The 15,762-nt window shown below is 43.4% G+C and overlaps 2 protein-coding genes across 2 annotated transcripts; one reads left to right on the forward strand and one right to left on the reverse strand.

Annotated features, from left to right (window-relative positions):
- Positions 1–1,242: 1,242 nt before the first annotated feature.
- On the forward strand, positions 1,243–5,176 carry LOC143007990 (neuronal acetylcholine receptor subunit non-alpha-2-like). The gene is made up of 6 exons (XM_076159514.1): positions 1,243–1,261; positions 2,437–2,588; positions 3,673–3,717; positions 3,798–3,907; positions 3,999–4,914; positions 5,012–5,176. The coding sequence occupies exons 2-6, from the start codon at positions 2,466–2,468 to the stop codon at positions 5,174–5,176; spliced, it is 1,359 nt and encodes a 452-aa protein (XP_076015629.1). The 5' UTR covers positions 1,243–1,261; positions 2,437–2,465.
- Positions 5,177–6,324: 1,148 nt separating this feature from the next.
- Positions 6,325–6,856, reverse strand: LOC143007991 (uncharacterized protein C3orf85-like). Its single transcript, XM_076159515.1, has 3 exons — positions 6,823–6,856; positions 6,504–6,628; positions 6,325–6,414 (listed from the first exon to the last, which is right to left on the reverse strand). The coding sequence occupies exons 1-3, from the start codon at positions 6,854–6,856 to the stop codon at positions 6,325–6,327; spliced, it is 249 nt and encodes an 82-aa protein (XP_076015630.1).
- Positions 6,857–15,762: the final 8,906 nt, after the last annotated feature.

Here is a 15,762-nt window from a genome sequence, read left to right on the forward strand (position 1 = left end):
CCCTTTCCTTTCCTTTCCTTTCCTTTCCTTTCCTTTCCTTTCCTTTCCTTTCCTTTCCTTTCCTTTCCTTTCCTTGCAGTTTGTTGGTAACACAGATGATTAAAATATCAGATAAAATAACCTCTTTTATTGATAAGCTTTTATTTTAGATTTTAGAAAATTCACTAAGGTTTGAGTTTCAGTGATATGATAAAGTTATCAGTTAAGGTGCAGTTATTGCATTTTGCTGTGTACGTTGTGTAACATTTGGCCTGCACAAACACAAACAAAGGCTGTGAAGCAGCTCACAATCACCTAGGAAGGAACCGGCAGGTTTCCAGCCTGCGCGAATGAACATTTCCAAGTGATTGGAGTGGAAGCAGACAGAGCGATCGCTGAGGCAGCAGCTGCCTGCCCTGCAGACCCAAGTGGAGCAGAAAATCAGGATAATTTCATTGTGATAATCATTCTCCCATTATCCCCGTCACTTCAGCCCATAGATGAGGAGAGAGGGAAAGAGAAAGGTGGTCCGTGTGTGACACAAGAGACAGAGAGAAGGTGTGCTTCATGCCTGGGTAGCTGCAGAAGAAATGTGTGTCTGTTAGAGTCTGGGTCACCATGTTGTGTATGTGCATGTTTGTTTAATTATTTTTGTGTAGACAGACTTTACTACACTCATTCCTCATTCCCTAATGTCATCACACAGCATTGATCTGACCCTCATGCTGCATCAAACCGTTTCAGACAAGAGTGGTCGTCTTTATTGACCAAAAGTCTGGTTGAAAGTCAACATACTTTTAGTCAAATCCTACCCAAATACTAGGTCATTTCAGTCATGAGTCACTAGTTCATGTCTATTCCCAACTCATACACAGACCTGAAACCTTTTTCTTTCTTTCTGTCCCTTGGGCTTGTTGTACCAGTGCTGTGGCTTGTTGAATCAAACTGCTGCAGTGAAAGCAATACCACACTAATTCTTGAACACTAATGTGTGCAATAACTGTTGACAAAAATCCCTGGAGGCTTTGCGAACCCACTGTTCAGCTTATTCAGTCTCATTTTCTTCTGTCACTAGATACAACACAGAGTGAGAAACACTTTCGAGAAGAGGCAGCGCACTTATGCCTGACTGAATGCCTGATGGAAACAGCTGTGTGTGTGTGTGTGTGTGTGTGTGTGTATGTGTGTGTATATTATCATGTCTGAAGCAGCTGATATTTTAATTCCTGTTTTCACATAACACATGACCACGGTGATGTTTTGATTTTACTGCCCTCTAGCGGTTGCACTCCATTCCTGCCAGAAGTGAACGTCTTATCTAAACTACACATTCACACTGAATACATGGGATTTAACATGTAATTAGACGGTACAAATCATCACAAATTATTATTATCATTAGCAATAATAAGCATATGTATTCTGTCTATAAACCACAAATGACAACAATAGGACTCAGTGTTTACATTTATATATTTTTAACAGATATTACCACAATATCAAAGGAATGCATATGAACTATATAATGACGTGCGACATGATGGTCGTCATTTGTTCGCAGAGGTCTTGTCGGTTCAATACTTCCTGATAAAAGCGGAAACTAAATTAGATTTCTCGACCCACTAATCCCAACCCCGCCCGCCCGCCCGCCCCAAACCGGAGCCTCCGCGCTGAGGGAGTCTGTGGAAGCGGGGCCGTGTGCCCTCACTCCGGATTTCTGCCCTCGGTTAAACGTCGGCCGAGAGCTCCTTACTCCCGGTAAACTCGATCCTCTGTGAGCTCCGTGACGGTTACAGGCTGTAGGAGCGCTCAATCGGACCGGGACAACATGACGAAGTTGGGGTTCGTCCTCTCTCTCCTGTCGGTGTTGTGCCCGCTCTCCATCGCCACCACTGTCGGTAAGAAAACGGACATTTTAACACATTTTGACTCTGCAAATAGTTTGTGTTTCCTTATCGTAGTAGCGAAAATACACGCCATCTGTTTGTTTTTCCTCTATATAATAAACGGTGTAACCAGGACATCTTACTTAAAACACTTTAGAACCACGCTTTTCTCCAAAACGTGAAGGAAAAGGAAGGAAAATAAGTAGCAAATGTAAATTTTGCAGGATTTGAAACGGGAATAACATATTTAACACCCTTTACTGAGAGAAGCTCGAACTGAAGCTATACTGCCTATAATGATGTGCATGTAGTGAAACATGTTTACCATAATGAACTACTGTGGAGGAAGATGGGTCAGCAGACGAACAGAGACAGGTGTCCAGTGTCAGTGCAAGTAGAACTATCTGAGAAAGAGCTTTGTTCATTTCGGCGTCTCATGTCAACCCTCACCCAAGGCTGAGGTGGATTTGGAGGGAAAAACAATATGTTTCATTCTCACCTGATTGCATTATCAATGTTTCGTCTGTAAGAAGACTTTTTTCTTCTATCCCTGTTCTCCTTCCTCCTCCAGCATCCAGCCCGTTTGTGTCTCTGGCACAGATGGAGGACGCCCTGCTGCGGAATCTGTTCCAGGGCTACCAGCGCTGGGTCAGGCCCATCCGACAGGCCAACGACACTGTTAAAGTCCGCTTCAAACTCAAGATATCACAGCTGGTTGATGTGGTAAGGATGAGCACGCACACACAAGCGAACATTCTGAGGCATATATGTTCACTTCATATAGATCATAGCCTCTGCCATCCTACCTGTGCTTCCACCATTGCAACCATACACACACACACACACACACACACACACACACACACTTTTCGCTGTGCGTGATCCTGGATCCAGTGACCCTTTGGCTTGTGAAGATGGAGCTTTCCATGGTCCTGAAATAGAACTAACCAGCCTCTTTCATCTGTTTATTTAATATTTCACAGTCTGATTCTGATAGGTTGAGATGGTTTAGGTGTTCAAGAGGAGGAAAGAGAGAATGCTAATGGAGGCAACGCTCTTTATGTGCTGAAATATTAATCCCAAGCAGTTCTACTTTAACCCTTTGTCTCCCACTTAAGATGATGGAGGATAAAGCAGAGTCTCATCTGTAGAGAAGAAAGGTCTTGGTTGATTTTTGCTAAGCTGCAAAAACGGATGTGAATATTAAAACAGATACAGTTTTGTGTGTGTGTATGTGTGTGTGTGTGTGTGTGTATAATAGAGAAGGAGAGATTCTCTGTATGCTGCTGCACGGCTCTGTATTAGATTACGGTTCATCTCTGTTCAATGTGATCACCAGGGCATCCAACTCAGTCTGACAGCTGAGGTCGGGCCTGGATCTCCTGCCAGGCTCAGCACCCGCCCGTGCTCACTCACATCTTCATATTACTCTTTTAGATCACATTTGGCAAGTTTATATCTTATGTCCGCCGCTCACCGCCTCTCCAACGAGTCCGCTCATGCGAAAATAAGCCTTCGTTTGCTTTTTTTCCCCTCCTTTTGCTTTTATTTTCCTGACACGGTCCACTGCAGTGACCGCTTGTATTATGTCTCTGTTCCTTGTGTGCTAAGGAAATTCTGCAGCGAGGCAAATAAGTCTGTCTGATTTAATTTAATATAACAGCGGACGCACAGAATCTACTTTCTTGTTTTGCTTCTATGTAGTATTTCTATTTAGTGTATTTATCAAATATACTGTAATGTGCTCATGTGCTTAACTTATTGTAACAAACTCTCTCTAAATCATTATATTTTGTCTTTCTTTTAGGATGAGAAGAACCAGCTGATGACAACCAATGTTTGGCTGTGTCAGGTGAATGAGGGAAGAACAATAGAATCATTTAAATGAAGTCTTATGCAGCTTTAATGACATCATGTGTTTGCATTGAGCAGGAGTGGATCGATTACAAACTGCGATGGAACCCAGAAGAATATGGAGGGATCACGTCCATCAGAGTCCCGTCTGAAAACATTTGGCTTCCAGACATTGTCCTTTATGAGAAGTAATACTCTATAATGTCAAAGGGGTTATTACTATAAATAAATATCTAGAAAAGTCTGTTTCTTTCTGACCTTTGCTCCTTGTTTCCTCAGCGCTGATGGACGCTTCGAAGGCTCCCTGATGACCAAAGCCATTGTGAAGTTCAATGGCGCCATCACCTGGACACCACCTGCCAGTTATAAGTCTGCCTGTACCATGGACGTCACCTTTTTCCCTTTTGACCGTCAGAACTGCACCATGAAGTTTGGCTCCTGGACCTACGACGGCAACATGGTGGAGCTGGTTCTGTCGGACAAGCAGGTCGATCGGAGGGACTTCTTCGACAACGGGGAGTGGGAGATCCTCAGTGCCACCGGCGCCGAGGGGAACCGAAGGGACGGATTGTATTCATTCCCTTTCATCACGTATTCTTTCATTCTAAAGAGGTTGCCGCTGTTCTACACGCTCTTCCTCATCATCCCTTGTCTGGGTCTGTCCTTTTTGACCGTCCTGGTGTTTTACCTTCCCTCAGATGAAGGAGAGAAGCTGTCCCTCTCTACCTCTGTCCTCGTGTCTCTTACTGTCTTCCTCCTGGTCATAGAGGAGATCATCCCGTCTTCCTCCAAGGTGATCCCCCTCATTGGAGAGTACCTGCTTTTCATCATGATCTTCGTCACACTCTCCATCATCGTGACTGTCTTTGTCATTAACGTACACCATCGCTCCTCTACCACCTACCATCCCATGTCACCGTGGGTCCGCTGCCTCTTCCTACAGAAACTGCCCAGGTTGCTGTGCATGCGTGGTCACACAGATCGCTACCACTACCCAGAGCTGGCTCCAGAAAGCCCCGAGCTAAAGACTCGCTCCGGGGGTCGGGGAGGAAGCCAGCAGGCAAACGTGTCAGCCCACGGTCAAGCAGCGTCTGAGGGGAAAGAGGAGGAAGCGTGGCCGACAATGTTGGAGAGAGCGATTCACTCAGTCCGCTACATCAGCAGACACATTCGCAAGGAGCACTTCATCCGAGAGGTGAGATCATTAACGTAGTGTGTTATAGATGCAATCAGATCAAAAGTTAATTGAGGAAAGGGAGAGGAAATGCATTAAATTTCTCTGTTTTCCCCAGGTAGTACAAGATTGGAAGTTTGTGGCCCAGGTATTAGACAGGATCTTCCTGTGGGCCTTCCTCACCGTGGCTGTGCTGGGCACCATCCTCATCTTCACTCCAGCTCTGCAGATGTTCTTTAAAGACCCTCCTCCAGCTGCAACTGAGGGTCCACATCCCAACTAGCTGCTCTATCAGGTCCCTTTCACCGGCAAATGATGATCAACCTTCAAGATGACCGAGTAGAGGAGGAAGAAGAGGAAGCCTTCACAGGTCAATGTGAACTTTGGTTTTCAGTTGATGTTTTCCTTGTTTAGGTAACATGTTTTGTAAATAGCAGCACACAACCATCAGTAGTTCAGGTTGTAATGCGAACAAGGCACAGTCTGTCACGTAGAACTTAATGTAACTTGAAAACAATAATTATGCCAAATTGCACTATTCTATGGTCGACTGTTGACTATTTTGTAAAGCAATTGATTATCAGATCAGATTATCATATTTAACTTTGTTTTGACGTTTGTTTGTTGATTTATTTTTTCAAGTTTTTCCAGGGGAAAATAAAGTTACTCAGAGAAAAATCATTTTCTCCACGATGTCAACATTTCCGTTATAGTCGTCATGATGAATCTGTATTATAATAACAGGCGGGTCAGAGCTGTTTGCAGAGTTTGGATTAATCAAACAGAAAGAGGACAGACAGGATAAGTCACAAAACTGAGCAAATCGCTTGAGGAGGAACAATCTTCAGAGTTATACGAGAGCACCATCTAGTGGCGCATCAGAGAAATTACGAAAATAAGCCAAAAGAGTTGTAAATAAACAGGAAAGAGGAGAAACGGAATTATCAATAAGAACAAGCATGTACTCGTGATTTATTCTGTTATTAAAAACGTCCGAAACACAAAATGAATCTTTCCCTTTACTAGAAAATAAATTAAATCCTTTTCCTTTATATTTACAGGACGTAATAAACTCCAATGTGCAGTAAATAGAGATGCAGACTGTAGTTGATGGAAAAGCAATAAAAGCTTTATTTCTTCTTTAAAGGCATAAATGTATGAGACCTAACAGGAATGAATTATTGATTACTTGAATAATTCATCCTTGGCACAGAATTATTATTTTTTTCAGTGAGATTTCTCCTCATCCTCAGTCTTCCTCTTCAGGTTTTCTATTCATTGTCGTCCGGTTTGGCTGTCCAAGTGAGCTCTGGCATTGCGAAGCATTTCCATGTACATTCTGTTGGTTTCACTGCAACATGAATATGAAAATATATGAAGTATTAGCTGAGATATGGCTCATGTTTGTTACGCTGCTGATAATGATGTCACTCACTCAGCCACAGATCGGTCAAACATCAGGTTACTCATGTCCATGAAGTACTGAGCATCTGTCCGGATGGCCGTCCAGTACTCATTAGCCTGAGGAAGACACACACGAAGGTGGTTGACAAAGACTTGCCTTATGTTTTCACTGGTTTTCACTCACACCACACACAGTGCAGTGCTACCTGCTCTTGAATGGTGTAACCCCACACGTTCTGAGAGTGGTTTGGATCCCAGTATCCCGCCTGTCTCTTCTCCCTGATGAATCGCTTTGCTTCTCCCTCCTTCATGAACGGGGCAGCAAGAACCCCTGAGTGTTGAACAATGTTAAAGACTTCTGAATTCAAAGGCAATGTCCGATGTTTCATACGTATGAAGGAATGACAGAACATTAGACAGCTTTAGAGACAAATTAGTTACTCTGCATATTCCAGTGGATTATGTTGCATATTAGAAATTGATATTAGTGAAAGGTTTTGTCATTGATCATATATTCTTACTTACCACTCACAAGTGTGACCAGAATCAGGAACTTCATGTCTACAACACCTTGCATATAATATACTGTATACACACACACCTTTAAAGTAATTTAAAGATCTGGCTGTATTATTGATGTACATAATTCAGAAGTCAGAAGTTTGAGCTTTACCTTTGGCTTGCTGTTCATCCGCTGAGTGTCTCTGGACCTCAGAATCTGTCGGCTGAATGTGAGAAGACACAAGAGTTTCTTTCACAGGATTTAGCAGGAGCCAGGAAGGAATGAATGGCATCAAGCATCAGGCCTCTTATGTTAATGCCAGAGCACTGACAGAGTAAACACACACACACACACACACACACACACACACACACACACACACACACACACACAGTGATGCTCTCCACAGAAACAAGTCTCGCACTGAGAATCAACATAGAGTCGACCCTGTCTGCAGTAACAGTCTGACTGTACACAAATTCATTGAAGACTTCTTGTCTTGGGGGAAAGACATTTTTCCAACTGTTTCCCTGAATTTTGAAGTTTGCTTAAGGACAGAATGTGCAAATATACATTATGTGCAATTGTAAGAGAGAATCCACTGTTAAATTCTTAGCGGTTCATTGCGGTTTGAGAGAATATGTAAATAGTACTAGTATACATGTCAACATTCCCTCCACTGGGTGGGGTCCTAAGCACAATCATGGTGCTCAGATTCTGTGTAAGACATCGAACATAACGCATGTCTGAGATTTGAAATAACTCAACTAAAAAGTAGAGGGGTTTATAAACTAGTTTTGAGTTAGAAAGACTCACAAAGGCCTCAAAAATTTCAAAGCAATTCCCCCAGGTAGCAATTTGTGCTTTTACATTTCCACGTGCTGCTGTGTTAATTCTCCTCAGCCTGTGTGAACCTGAGCAGCTTCCTGTGTGATGTAATATTTACATGCTCTCAAAGGGAGAAACGGCCACAAAGACACAAACGTGAGGATAAGACTTAATTCACAGGGACAAGACCAATAGAAGAAAGCACATTAAATTGAGATGAGCTCTATTTATAAAAGGAAGCGTTCGCCGCAGTGTGACCGTCTAATGTAACCAAAGTATCTGTGAAGATGTAAACGTCTCTCTGTGTCCACAAACAGCAGGGCAGACCTTCTATAGCGTTCCCCTCTGTTTGTGTTTTACCCTGGGTGACCCCCCCCCCCCCCAACACACACACACACACACACACACACACACACACACACACACACACACACACACACACACAAGCACACACACACTGTTTACTGAATCACTGACATTTTCCACAGGGAAATCCTAAGTGTGTGAGATGTCTGACCTTTCTGTTGCATGAATTGAGTCGAGAACCATGTGGCTGTTTGAGGATAACCAAGGTGCACCTTTATCATATAAGGTGGATATTGTACATTATAGAAACGCCTCATATTTATATTTAGTCCTGTTCTCTTCAATGACACATTTGCAGGTCATTCTGTATTCACATAGCGTTATCTCTTGCCTCATTGTGTTCCATAATACAACATTATTCTTTTCCTTCTGTGTGTTTGGTGTCTGGAATGTCTGTCACAGGTGGACTCACACAACTAGGCACAACTGCACACGGACACACAACATGTATAGTCACACAAGCACAAAGTCATTTACATATTCATAACCGCACATATGGACACACATGTGCAAACGACATGCACACCTGGTGCACCTCTGGTTCAGTGTGTCCTCCCCGTCACAGCACAAACATCAAAGGCAGGCAAAAACCTACCCGACCCCATTCTATCAGACACACACACACACACACATTGGTGAGATTTTGCTCTTCAGTGATGGGTTTCATTGTCCCTGTGTGTGTGTGTGTTCTTGTCCCCAGTGTATGACAGTGTGTGATAATAAGTGCGAACGGCTCTGTGCTGGAGTGCAGAAGAAGGAAACACATGAAATGATGAATGCTGTGTATGGTTCAACAGACACACACACACACACGCATGCACGCACACACACACACACACACATCCAATGCTCACAGAAACACACACAGCTATAGGAGTTGAACTGAGGGAGATATTTCTAAGATGAGTAATTAAAAGAGGATTTTAAGTTATAAGATTTCTGTTTCATTATTATACGTCACTGTGAGTCTGGTTGTTTTGAAAACTCTTTGACTAAATGTTTTGTATCGGTTTAGGACTTTTGCATGTGTAGGGTTTTGTGAGTGTGTGAGCACTGAGAGATCTGACTCCTGCTCCTGCTGGTTTCAGAACTATGGACATGTCTTTCTGAAACCTCAAAGTTTATGATCAGTACAAAACTAAATTTGGGTTCACAGAATGGATTTTTTTACAAATTCAACAATTGACAGCATATACAAGGATTAATGTTGAGATCAGAGTAACCACTGTGCACACTAGGGCTGTCAGCCCACCAACAGATATCCAATTCTGTGCCAAGTCCCATCTAACAGCATCAATCTCCTCTGATAGCTCCCCATGAGACGCAGACATATGGGAGACTAATAGTAGGAGAGGGAGTCTAGTGTCATTGGCACACAGCTGCTTTGGATTCACCCTTAAGCAGACAGAAGAACATTTGGAGGAATGCACAGTGTTTCCCCTTCATCAGATTTCTGACTGAAATTATTTATGGACTGAAATAAATAGGTCGTTTGATTCTACACCAACAACACAAATGTGAGAAGAATGCAATTGATGATATACTTTGTAACATCAGGAGGGGTGAAGCTGCAGCATGAGACACATCACATCCATAAATGAAAGTGTTGAGACATGAGAGTGATGCTGGTGATGTGCTCCTGCTTTATGAGCCCCACTGAGGAAGAGGAGTCTCTCTAGCGGCTGTGGATGCGCTACGGCCTTGCCTTTGATTTAAGGAATAAACCTTGAAAGGAGGCGGTCTGCCAGTGATGTTAAAATACTTAGACGTGTCGTTTCACAGTAAATCAGAAGCAGGGCAAAGGAAACTGACCAAATACCAAAAAGGAAGGAAAATCTGCTCTGCTTTGCTTCCATTGGGTTGGAACTTTCATGCATGTTGCAATTTAACTGTCACTCCAATTAAAGATGTCTCAACTGTTTACCATTAGATTTTAATTAAAGGCAAAATATTCATAAATGTATATAATTTCAATCTTCACTTTTAAAAATCTGGTGTCTTGGGAATTGCCTGATTAAACACATCATTTATATAGAGGTGTATTTCTTACTCTGTGTTAGTAGTTTATAAGTTTGATATGCTTAACCTTCATATATGATATAATATCTATCCAGTAATAATCATCTATACGTAGTAGTAGTGATAAATTACTGGTCATTTCTCCATCAACAGGCTGAAAATGTTGACATCCTTCCCCCTGCAGGTGAAAGGTGACTGTTAGTTGTTGTTCCTCGAATAACTTATTTATATGTCAGTAGTGAGGTGATCTCTGTCACTAAAATTAACCAGCTTTACTATATTGTACTTCGGGCGAGAGTGAATTTCTCCGTTCCGTAAACGCCTCTCTTGTCCTGAACGCACCTCGGCGTGTATTTCGTTGCGTCCCAACTCCACGCAGCTCAGACGCGCGTCCACGCGTGCGAGTGGATGCGTTTGGAAGTGACGGGAACGCGCCAACCAGCCTCCACATTGCCTCACATGTGGCGTGTGTGTCTGTAACTGTATCACACACACACAAACGCACACACACACACACACCTCCTCTCCAAGCGCTCAGCGTTCACACCAGCACAGCTAAGCCGGAGCTCGTTCCCTCTGTAGCGGACTCTCGCGGACCCTCTTCCCTGTGGCTGTCGGGATGCGGTGCCACAACTTTTGGGGACCGCTTTCGGTTGGATTGTACATTTGGTTCGCCGTCTTCTTCAGAGGTGAGCGTCGAAGCAATGGCACTCTTGATTTCTTCACCCAAAAAAGTTTTCTTCCCTTTCTTTTCTTAACTTAATTCATTGAGCGCACGAGCATCTTGGAACATTTGGACTCTGAATATTATAAACTCGTTTACTATAGATTTTCGAATGTGTTGTGTGACCTTATGTCGCTTTGTAATCCATTATGTTGTAAAGAATGCACAAATTCGACTGGGAATTATCACAATTAGAGTGCAGCTTTTAAACTAAATCTTGTTTACATTTCACATGATGGAATAGTAGACGAGATACCTTTAATGTTTAGTTTTAAATCGTGAAATCGAAAGGAAACAACTCTAAGCACTGAAACATTGTAAGTTCCAGTAAGTCACTTTTAGAACGTCAGTAAAACATCTGAAGCACCCAGAATAATCGGAACTTCTCAAATGTACCTGAATCTGAACTTTTTCCCTGAAATGTTTATCATGCTCAGTTGGTTTTAAACACTAAGCCTATATTTGTGTGTGTGTGTGAGTGTGATGAAGTGTGTTGTGCCCATTAGTATTTTCTCATGTGCAATGAGACGTGAGTGCATGATGATAATTCCCTCTTAAGCTCCGTCCCATCGTCATCGTCATCAGCATCAGCGTCGGAAACATCTGGTTTGTTTACTGTGACACAGCGGCATTGCTGAAGATACAGAAGTACAGGTTCGAACCCCTTTCAGTGTGTGTGTGGGTGCGTGTGTGTGTGTGTGTGTGTGTGTGTGTGTGTGTGTGTGTGTGAGTCCACTGTGTGCAAATATCAAACCTGCCATGTCTCTGTGTCCTTGCCTCTATATACTAATCTGATCAGTGTGTGGTCAGCGTGGAAGAGGAGGACGGAGGGAGGAGGGAAGGAATGGCTTGACTCAAACGGAGAGTGATGGGAAAGCTGGGGGAGATGTGCTGCATGCTGACCGCTGATATGAGGCCTCTGAAAGGAACAATACCACACTGACTGCACCTCACACAAGTTTCATCTCAAATCAAACTTTTCTGTGAAACGTTAAGCCGTGAAAGTCAGAGAGATGTGTTTTGTCACTTGTTACTGAAAGGACGGTTGGTTTGCTCCAGAGGCTTTGGGTGCGGGGGCTTAGGGAAGCAGTTAGCCGCTGTCAGGCCTCTGTCTGTCTGCACACATCGACTCTCCCGCTGATAAGCAGCTCTAGCCTGCCAAGCGAAACACTAGAGAGGAGTTTAAAGAGGAGAGGCGCCACTGTTTGGTGTCCTTAAAACAGAAACATAATGATCCCACTGCTCGGTGATGACACTGGAGCATAAAGCCAAGTTACACTTTCTGTATATAGCAGAAGTCCTTAACATCTGCTGTTACGGGTAAACAATGTCGGACTGAATTTACATTTCAGTGGACGTTTGTTTTTCTATTTCTGCATTCCCCTTATTTTTTTATGGTCAGCAATACTTTTCTGCAGACTCAACAGTCTGAAGAGCAGATTTGATTCAAACTGAACTCTGCAGGCCCTGTTTAGATGTGTTAACGATGCATTAACACACCCTAAGTGCTGCTCTTCATCGCCTGTAAGTGCTGTATATACTCAAATGTTATACATGTTTTGCTGCCTTTGAATCACTTCAGACCAGATGCAACAGTTCTGAGAATTCATATTCCTTTTTCCTTAAATGAATCCCCATCTTTGTCACACAGACTCACACATCCTCCCCTTATTCTCTCCCTATAAGCAGTGTTGGTAGTAGAGAGCTGTGCGAGGCTCTGGAGGTTTTGTGACATTGTGATAGTGAAGTACAGTATGGATGTGGTAGCCATGTACACAACAGAGCAGAGGTTTTAGGCACTGGATTAGGATTAAAACCCTCCAGTGGTCTCTGGGCACTGAGCCCTTGACCATGGATTATAAATCTCTCCTATGAATCCATCCATCCAAACTCCCATTAAGGCACCGCACCATATGTACTGACCCCCGCTTTGCCGCTGTACCGCAGTGAGTCACATGGTTTACAAAGTGATGCGTTAATGGCTTGGCTCGCGGCTGCTTGTCATTTGCTTTAAGCGTTCTTGTTAGTGCGCCTGTTCTTTTTCACCATTGTTTATTTCCTGTGCTCTCCTTTACTTCGGCCTCTCTCAACGTTCTATATCTCCCACCAAGGACACTTTTATCTCTGCAGTGTCTTATCTTTTCTTATAATGATTTTTGGTTTGCAAACTGGAAATGATCAGAGCAAATTAAACCTTCAAATCTATATTCTATTAGCAGTTCATTACTAAAGGCACTGAGTGATTACATATTTAGCCATTTCTTTCTTACTTTACAGATCTAGTATAGGCTTTGCCAGAGTAATGACTGGAAACTTGCACACTTTATCGCAGACAGGCCAGGATGGAGGTGTGTGAATGTGGGGTTCTGTGGCTGCTGGGGTGGGTTGGTGGGTCTTCAGTTGGGATTTCTCCCCTTATTGTTGTTCTTTTATGTGTCTCCTCCCATTTCTTTCTCTCACCGCAGCCCATGATGCGTTTGATGTCATTTCACCCTCGCCTTTGCTGGTACAGCCTGGTTCTCTTCATGGTTCTAGTTCTCTTCTTTTTCTCTCTCTTTTCGTTTCGCCCCCTGTATGAATAAACGTTCAAAAAAGTCAAACACGACTGTAGTTTCAGTTTCTGCATGCCATTTCATTTTACAGCTGCATCGAACTAAGCTTAGATGTTTAAAATGTTCACCTCACCTCAACTTGAAGTACCACCATGTCTCTCTCTCCCTTTCTCTCTCTCCCTTTCTCTCTCTCCCCCTCTCGCTTTCTCTCTCTCTCCCTCTCTCTCCCTCCCTCCCTCTCTCTCTCTCTCTCTCTCTCTCTCTCTCTCTCTCTGAGTTGGTTAGGTAATAAGCTGCCCACCTGGGTTCAGATGTAGGTTTAGAGCTTCCGAACATCTGGATGCTTCATTGCTCACCTCCCCTGACTGACTGAGCCGTTCCCCTGACAAATGATTGATTATGAAATAATGAGGCACTAGACCATTGCCCAAATGGCAGTGACCTAAGTTTAAATCATGCACACGTGGTTAATTTTACAGGCGGATGTGCGTGTGCGTGTGCGCGCACATATGGATGCATATATAGTACGCACACACACACACACACACACACACACACACACACACACACACACACACACACACACACACACAAACAACAGTAGAGCTGATAAATGTGCCTTCCTCAGATTTCCAGATTTAGGAGGACACTTGTTCCTCCCAAGGACACACACACATTTCATTGCAGCCCATCAGACACTATCACCCCTTTCTTTCTTCGCTTCGGGGAGCTTTTTTTAGACACTTAAAGGACGTCTTTCACGATCCTGGCTATAATTTAAAAGAAGAGACAGACAGTCTTTGTTAATCTTCTCATCTTCTTCCACAAAACACAAATGGGTCACCCATAAAGTTACACGGCGACATAAGCTACGTCGTTGCATTGGAATGGCTTTGACCTTTGCTCCTCAGAGAGTGATGGTCTGTCAGTGGCACCTTTGTTCTGCACTCCTCACCCTCCAGGTTCAGCCCCACTGTCTGAGCCCCACTCTGTCCCCAGCTGGATAATAGACCAGTCTCTCTGTCTACTTCCCTACACACACTCATCCCCATAACATCAGACAATGGGATATCATTTATTTAGTTTTTTTCTTTTGGGGTAAAAGTATTTTAAAAGGGTCACTAGTTGACATTGTGTTTATCATCTACCTTTGTAGACTGAATCCATTTTAGAATCTAGACAGCATCACCTCTGGGTTCATCCGTATCTTACAGTCTAATACTTCATCTGCATCAGTAGACCGTGTGTGTGTGTGTGTGTGTGTGCGTGTGCGTGTGCGTGTGCGTGTGCGTGTGCTGTGCGTGTGCGTGTGCGTGGTGTAAAGTCAGAGGCTGGGCCTAACAGGAGCACTAAAACTCCCAGAGGTCCCTGGGGTTTTCCCTCAAACAGCAGGATGTGTGTGTGTGTGTTACACAGGGAGGGAGAGAGAGAGAAAGCGGTCCCTTAATCACCTCCTAAGAGACTTAATCACTTAGGAGAGGGGTTGATTCTTTGTGTGTGCGTGTGTGTCAGAGAGATTAAGGTAAACATATTCTTGATAGAGCTGGACATCATTATTCTAATTTAAGTGAAATTCTATGAAATCATTTTGAAATGACTGACAGAAGGAAGAGGTTGCTGTTCAAGTTTGCTTAGAAGTAAAGAATGAATGAAAGATTTCCACCGATCAGTGATCTTCTTTCTGTGGCATTTACTGTAACGATGAACTGGATGGTAGAGTGATGGCGTATTGATCTATCCTTAGATGATGAGTGTGATGATCCTATGGGGACACACACCTTTTACTCTCCTCAGCTGGGAATGAAGGTTAGTAGTCATAATATGTGTGTGTCTGTGTGTTTATGCGTGACAGACAAAAAGGTCAAACCAACGAGTGTCCAATTATATGGAAAGACAAACGACCTGACCCAGAGATCACTGGGTCAGAGTTTAAATGCACCATAAAGAGATTCAAACCTTAATCCTTGATATGCTTTTTTTATTATCTGCGCTATTAGGATCTGTTCTGCTTATTATGCAAATTGATCCCCAGGAAGTGCTCGACACCATGAGAGTGTGAAGGCCATCATGGAGTAGAGAGAACACACACACAAGCTTGTATCGCAAACATGTTTCTGCTTCAGGCCCTGTAAATAAAACGCACAAACCTCCACAAATCTCCCTCCTCCTCCTTCGCTTCCTCTCTCGCATGCCCCGTCCCTCTGCTGGAGTTTGCTTGATGAGGCCTCTTGCTCGCCTTCTTGCCAGCTTCCCCCGTGTCAGCTTCATTAGTGAGATGATTGAAAAATGCATGGATCACTTTTCCCCGCCTTCCCTCGTCTACGCAGTGTGCGGTTTGTTTGAGAATTAAAGCTGGCACCGCGCTCGCTTTTATTAGATTATCTCTCTCCTCCTCTCTTTATGAGGCAGGAGCTTTCAATTCTTCATCGTTTACTTTATTACTTTTGTTTTGTTTGTGTGAATCTCGCCACACT

Source organism: Genypterus blacodes, unplaced genomic scaffold (genome assembly GCF_046128005.1).
Source record: "Genypterus blacodes isolate CSIRO-AG114 ecotype Tasmania unplaced genomic scaffold, CSIRO-AGI_Gbla_v1 ptg000098l_1, whole genome shotgun sequence".
Lineage (NCBI taxonomy): Eukaryota > Metazoa > Chordata > Actinopteri > Ophidiiformes > Ophidiidae > Genypterus > Genypterus blacodes.